The sequence below is a fragment of the Aethalodelphis obliquidens genome, unplaced genomic scaffold, assembly GCF_003676395.1.
Source record: "Aethalodelphis obliquidens isolate GAN/ISIS:26980383/991018 unplaced genomic scaffold, ASM367639v1 scaffold89, whole genome shotgun sequence".
Lineage (NCBI taxonomy): Eukaryota > Metazoa > Chordata > Mammalia > Artiodactyla > Delphinidae > Aethalodelphis > Aethalodelphis obliquidens.
The window spans coordinates 4,999,132-5,006,636 of NW_020838033.1; the positions used below are offsets into that span (position 1 = coordinate 4,999,132).

The following is a 7,505-nucleotide window of genomic DNA, read 5'->3' on the forward strand; positions in this document are numbered from 1 at the left end:
GAGAGCTGAACTTTAGAGTTTGAAAATAAAGCCTATGCCTGTTGTGTGGTTTTAAAATAATTTTAGGGCAGATAATAAGGTGTGAACACCCTGTCCTGAACATTTTATTCAGCACTCTAAATAAATTTCACAATCCAAAATGGTTCAATCATTTCAGTTTTTAAAATCGAATGAGCTCATTTTACTGCACATTCTACTGCATCTCAGTATGTTGGCACCCGTGATCTGGCCCTTTCCATATCTGTAAACGATCATTTAGTACAAATACAGCATCTCAACACATGCCAAGGAAACCCAGAATGAGGGTTTCACCTCAAGACAATTTTCAGAGTAGCCATATACTTTTGCCCTGACATGAGGCTAATACTAGCCGTAAACATAGGTCCCAGGTGGTACAGGACTAGAAGACTGGACGTGGGAAGACTCATGGAGAGAGGCTTTCCCGATATGACTGCGATGGGAGGCCACATACAGCTGGTTTCCATGTCTGTCCTTCTGTCTTTAATCCAGGCTGAATCAGCGAGTTCATATTTCTGAACTTTTCAGTAGAGGAGAAACATCCAAGGTTTAATTTGCTGTAATGCTTTGATGGGAAACATACGTTTGACTTAAGACAGTGTTGCTCTTTTTCTCTGAATAGTGGTTGATGCTTAGCTATCAACTTCATTCTGTGGTTACAGAGTGCCTACAGATTCATTTTTTATGTTTTATTCAGTGTGCCTAGAGGAAAACAAACTACATTATTTGGTTGTTTTTATTATTAAGGTTTGATACTCTCATGCAGCTCTTATTGATTTTATATTTGAAGGTACAATTTACATGAATTACATTCAGGTTTACTCTTTTGTAATGTTTAATTTGGGTTTTTATGCCAAGTCCCATGTCCTTTTCTTAAGGACTGGCTTGTGGGATTGATGATCTAATTTGTGGTCTGGTCATATTAAATTCCTTTAGTGGGAAAGTCCTTACCCAGCCTGGCTTTGTCCTTTGCCTGTTTCTTCCTGAGACTGACCTATACCACCCCCTACCCTACTGTAACAGGCTTCTTTTCCCAAGCAAGACAAGACAGAGCTCTGTGGACCACCCATGGGGTAAAAGACTTCAGCAATGGAGAGTGGGAATAGGAAACACCAGCTTGGCTAAGTGACAAGTTTTGGTTAGAGGTGTGGCTAGATTTGACAAGGGAGCAAATATCTGAGCATCTGTTCCCTTTGGGACTTTCAAGGTTTTCGGAAATCTGGCACCATATCACATATCCCATCTTCTTTCCCAAGACTTTTATTGTGACCAGTCTCTTAAAAGCTCTGCAAACGTGCACTGTCAGATTCCTGCGGCACTTCTGGTAGATACTGTGGAATCAAGCCCTTCACTGTTAACATCCTGTATTGTCTGCTATCTTCTTTGTGTTTTTAGCTTTTCTCTCCATCTAAAATGTAAGCTTCTTGAAGTAGGAGGTATATCTTATGTTTCTTTTTTTAAAATTAATCAATTAATTAATTAATTTTGGCTGCACTGGGTCTCAGTTGCGGCATGTGGGATCTAGTTCCCTGACCAGGGACCGAACCTGGGCTCCCTGCACTGGGAGAGCAGAGTCTTACCCACTGGATCACCAGGGAAGTCTCTTATGTTTCTTTTTATCTCATGAAATAGTCAGTTCAGTGATGGACGTAAAGAAACTAGACATTAATAATTATAGACTGATTATTTAATCTCATCCTTTTTTGTGGGCTAAGCTGTTGGCTGTAGTTTTAGGGACACTGAGGTCTAATTTCAGCTATCACTAAGTTCCAATGTGATGTTAAAATTTCCCACATACAGGGGCTTCCCTGGTGGCGCAGTGGTTGAGAGTCCGCCTGCCGATGCAGGGGACGCGGGTTCGTGCCCCGGTCCGGGAAGATCCCACATGCCGCGGAGCGGCTGGGCCCATGAGCCATGGCCGCTGAGCCTGCGCGTCCAGAGCCTGTGCTCTGCAACGGGAGAGGCCACAACAGTAAGAGGCCCACGTACCACAAAAAAAAAAAAAATTCCCACATACAAAATGGCTATAATTTTCATTCTCATGAGGAAGACACTATGTAAATAATGAATAATGTGTACATTATTATTTGTAACGATAATGCAGCTAGATCATAATCTAGAACTTCATTTCTGGGTAAAATATTGCATTTCTTTAAAAATATTCAGAAATAATTTAGTTGACTTGCAAAAGTAAATTTATTGAAGCATAGAAACAATTAGAGCAAAGCTGTCATTTCAACTTTTTCAAGAGAATTCTAATAAGAAAAGAAAAAGATGCAGAAAAATTGGTTAGTCATCTATTTCTGTATGGAAACTTTTTCCCGAAGTTAGCCGGAAAGATGGCTAGATTGATGCAGCTTCTTCATTCGTGTCTTTTAGATTGTTTTCTCTGAAGGACACTCTTGTTGATCTGGAAATTGCCTATTTAAGTTTCACCTCAGAAACGTTGCTGACTTGAGATGAGACAACTTTGCCATCCACCACCTCCTCTACGATGGTCTTTAGTCACTCTAGTCTAGCTTGGATCTGAAAATCAAAGAATCACAATGTCAGTCTGGAAACTGTCACAGAAACATACATCAAGAGAAATCCAAATGCATTCGCTGAGTATGTTCTGTCTGGGTAAGATGACGTGAACACTAGTATACACTTTTTATATGACAAGCAATGCGTGCCTTTACGTTTCAATTATAAAATTATCAGGAACATGAAAAAAATATCTACCTCTTCCTTGGACAGAACAGCTTCCAGATCTTGAGTCACTAGACATGGATGAATCCCTGGATCCGGTGTTTCTGGACCCCGTGTTTCTGATCCCGAGTTTCTAAAATCAGATCCTCCAAAACCAGAACCACTGGAGAAAAAAAAGAATTGTTTTCCTTTGCAGTTTGCAAAGGCAGGAGAAACCCTCCATGCAGAGGGCTCTTTCCCATGAAGGCAGCTGTCATTTGATTGGACTCTTTTACTTTATAAATACAAGTCTGGTCCCCAAGCCCCTTTTTGGTTTCATAATGTAAATACACCAAGGTCTGTGTTTAGCATGTTCCTGACTTTCATTTACCCTCCTTCTCCATCAAGCAGGCAGTGGTGGGGATCAATCTCCATCTCCAGGCGGGTCTTGATGTCCAGCAGCTGCTCATACTCTGTGTTCTGGCGTTCAGTCTCACCCCAGATCTGGCAGATCTGCTCCTCCAGGCCGCTGATCTGCATCTGAATTTGTGACAGCTGTACCATGTAGCCAGCCTCCGTGTCAGCCAAGGTTCCTTCCAGGGAGCTTTTCTTTTCTTTTCTTTTTAACATCTTTATTGGAGTATAATTGCTTTACAGTGGTGTGTTAGTTTCTGCTTTATAACAAAGTGAATCAGTTACACATATGTATATGTCCCCATATCTCTTCCCTCTTGCGTCTCCCTCCCACCCTCCCTATCCCACCCCTCCAGGCAGTCACAAAGCACCGAGCTGATCTCTCCAGGGAGCTTTTCTAAGGGAAAAAGCAAATAAAAATTTCATGATGAAAATAAATCATTGGATGATTTAAAAACTACATTTTATAAGATACTAGGAGAAATGCACTTTCCATGAGTTACAAGCTCTATTGCTCTATCATTGCTTCCTTAATTTTTGTTGCCATTACTTTTTTAAAACGAAATCTTTTATGGAAATAGATATATTACTTTTAACTGGAATGTCTCATGCTTTCAACAACTACAATACAGTCCTCCCTAATCCTGCATTTATTATGTGCCAAGTGGAACATCTTGGCAAAGAAAACCGAATTGCTCCACTGGAGATTTTTGAAAAGCTCTTTGCACAAACCATGGCCAGTTGGGACTGCAGCTCAATTTCCAGGGCTTGCAGAGTGCGTTTCAGTTCTGTGATCTCATTCTTGGTGGAACTGGCTGGCCTGGCATCAGCATCGGTAGAGATCTGTGCTTGCAGAGATGCGCTCTAAATACAAATGAAATGCAGTCTCGTTGCAGGCTGATGATGAGTTGAGGCTGATGAGATGGGGCTGATGAGATGAGGCTGATGAGCTGAGCGGAAGTGGTGCGCGCGCGTGTGCGTGTGTGTGCGTGTGTGTGTGTGTGTGTGTGTGTGTGTGTGGCTGCAGGCAGGGCTCGGAGGCTCAGGGTGATGATCTACCTGCTCGTTGAACTGCTCTTCAGCCTCGCAGTGGTTCCGCTCAGCCAGGTCCTCATACTGTGCCCTCATGTCATTCCGTAACTTAGTCAGGTCCGTCCCTGGGTTCCGTTCTACGGTCACATCCCCTCCGGAGCTTCGTTGCATACTCTTCATTTCCTAGCATGAAGGGAAAATAGACCAGAGTGATGAAGACTGAAAAGCAATGCCTTCCTAAAATGTGCTTAAGCCAACAGAAGGTTGAAACTAGCACACTGAAGGGGAAAAAAAGAACCCAACAAATTCACATATAGTTTTCTCATCATTACTTTTCTCCCCCGGTTATAGAAGTTGGAAATCCATCCAGATGGAATTTACTGTCATAGAATGGATGTGGGGGAAACTCTGTAGGCCAGTCATTTAATCGTGGACCGTGTTCCTACCTCCTGGTGGTTCTTCTTCAGGTAGGCCAGCTCCTCTGTGAGGCTCTCAGTCTGCATCTCCAAGTCAGAGCGAGTCATGGTCAGGTCATCCAGCACTTTCTGCAGGCCATTGATGTCAGCCTCCACGGGCTGCCGGAGATGCAGCTCGTTCTTGTATCTGGAAGGGTACAGTACAGCCCATTTCAAAGAGTACGGTCCATCCTTTCATATTTGATCATTGAAGGCTAAGTTTTCTCTTAGGGGTTTTTCCCTTGTAAAGAAAAATCTGAGCCTTACATTAATTCTATTGATGGCCAATATTTTTGATAACAAAAATTTCATCCTGAAGCTGCCTTTCTTTTCTTGTTGGTGGAATGATGGTTTTTAAAATGTACCCTTGGGATGTTTGTGAATTCAGGTCTTGATCCCCTAAAAGGTTTCTTTAAAATTTAGAGTAAACTAAGCCAAGGGATTGAATTTTATTTCCCTTAGGACGTTTGTTTTCAAGTCTTCATTTTTCTTACTTCAGTCTGAAGTCATCAGCAGTCAGTCTGGCATTGTCAATTTGCAGAACAATCCCAGCATTTTCGATAGTGGCAGTAAGGATCTAGAAAAGACAATAATAGTGAATAAATCATGGATGCTTTTTACCTGTGTCTACATGCCCACCTGTGAGAGTAGATGTCTCCTGAGTTAGCTTTTAAAGGTGAATTGCTTTGAAAATGTGCTTAGTAATGACACTGCATTGATAATCCTAATGTATTTAGACATCTTTCTGCAAAAATTAACAACTTGCACATTTATCGGAATGGGCATGGAACGTTGCTTTACAGAACACAATCCTCTGAATATTTCTGATGCTTTGGAAGATCAGTTGTTCTATGGGCTCTTTCAGAAACAGTGTGAAACATGAATTCCACTTCAAAAAAGTCTTTAAAAATATACTTCCCATACAACCGTGGTTAAACATTTTAGATTCCACCACATTCTCAGACAACATTTGCACCAGACTTTCTAGGAAGAAAAATAGTTGTAAGACGATTTAAATCTAGCAAGACACTAAAATACATCAACCTGCCAGAATTAATCACGAAATAATTAGATGAAGCTTGTGTCAACTCATAGCCATCACTCTTATGTTAATCAGCTACCTGGCATTGTATAAATTTTACTCTTATGTAGAAATACTCAAATGTAAGATGCAAACAAAATTAATGTGGTTGGATGTCGTATATACAATACTGTCATAGTTAAAGCACACCAAGTCCCGTTTTACATATACAACAAAACAGATATGTTTTCAAATAATTCCTTGATTTAAATTCACCATCATGGTCCATGATCTGAATAAATGGGAAAGCTACAGAAGTAATAGAAATTCAGACATGGCTAGTGTCTCACCTGATTCCTAAGATCTTCAATGATTGGATAGTATTTACTGTAATCTCTTCCAGCTCCACCAACTCCAGACCCAGGCCCAAATTTGTCATACCACTCCTTGATTTTGTTCTCCAGATCAGCCTTCTCCAGGGCTCTGACTTTGTCTAGGTAATTGGCCAGCCAGTCACTGAGGTTCTGCATGGTTTGCTTTTCACCTCCAGAGAAAAGCCCCCCATGGCCAACACCACCACCCATACCACCAGCATAGCTGTAGAAGCCTCCGCTAGTACCCCCTGCCGAATCCAGCCCCTCCACCAAAGCCAATCCCAGAGGCTGAAGCTCCTCCCAAACCGCCCCCTATTGAGCAGCTACCAAAACTACCTCCAAAGCTGCCTCCAAAGCCCCTGCTGGAGCCCCCACTCAGGCCACAGCTGCTGGCCCCTCCTCGGAATCCCCGGGCAGAGCCTCCCCCCAGACTGCATCTGCTTCTGCTGCTGAAGCTGCTGCCACCAGCCCCGGAGGAGGACACTAGAGATGAGCAAGACATGGTGTTCCTGCAAAGGATTGGTTCGTCCAGGTGAGGAGAGGAGATCGGAAACAACCTATTTGCAAGCTGCCTTTTTGGCCCTTATATACATACTTTTAGGGTATTCCTTTTCCATGTCAGTTCTTAATTCCTGTTACCCTTTTGCTCATCCTCAATTGGATATATATTTTTTTCCTCCCGAATTCACTCTACTGGCTTTTTTTCTGAAGCTGGGTCAGAGCCTCAGGGCATTTACTATCTCAAGAAAAAAAGAAAAAAAAAAGGTGGCCCAAAGCAAAAAAAACTATTTTTCAGAATTATAGTTTTAACCTTTCAGAGGTTTTGATGAGTGATAATTCTTTTCGGAAAGAGCAGTTCTGTTAAATTTGCTTCATGATTTCCCAGTTGCAGAGCACATTCCCAGATTAACAGATGTAATTAAAATACTTACTAGGACCAGAATGGAAATTTCCCATCAAACTTGTGACTTTTTGTTCATATTGTTCTCTTAAAGTTGAAATGAGCTTTAGAATCAGCATTTGTTTCAGATTTACTTAATTGTCCTTCTCCGTGATTACTTCAATCAGCATATTTCTAAGGTTGTTGAAGTTTGTGATTTTAGATGATTGTGCTACAAAGATGCTTTTCTTTCTGATTGAATTTGACTCTGATATAATGATACCAATTTCCTTCTTTAGAATCAAATCCTAAGAAACAAAGAGATAATGTTGATTTCTTTGATAGCTGGAGAAGGGGATCTGAGTCACTTCTTTTAAAATTTATTTATTATTATTTTTTTGGCTGTGCCACAGGGCATATGGGATCTTAGTTCCCTGACCAGGGATTGAACCCATGCCCCCAGCAGTGGAAGCACAGGGTCCTAACCACTGGACGGCCAGGGAATGCCCTAAATTTATTTTAGTTTTTATTTTATTTAAAAAAATTTTATATGAATCACTTTTTAAAAATAGATCTTTATTGGAGTATAACTGCTGCACAATACTGTGTTAGTTTATTTGTTGTACAACAAAGTGAATCAG

General features: G+C 41.3%; 1 protein-coding gene across 1 annotated transcript; it reads right to left on the bottom strand.

Moving 5' to 3' along the window:
* Nucleotides 1–2,016: 2,016 nt before the first annotated feature.
* Nucleotides 2,017–7,222, bottom strand: KRT24 (keratin 24). The gene is given in 11 exon segments (XM_027094724.1): nt 2,017–2,520; nt 2,522–2,544; nt 2,743–2,821; nt 2,824–2,872; nt 3,080–3,297; nt 3,835–3,966; nt 4,162–4,317; nt 4,581–4,737; nt 5,084–5,166; nt 5,961–6,234; nt 6,236–7,222. Coding segments are annotated over 11 exon segments (1,503 nt in total). The 5' UTR covers nt 6,487–7,222; the 3' UTR covers nt 2,017–2,439.
* Between the last annotated feature and the right edge of the window lie 283 nt (nt 7,223–7,505).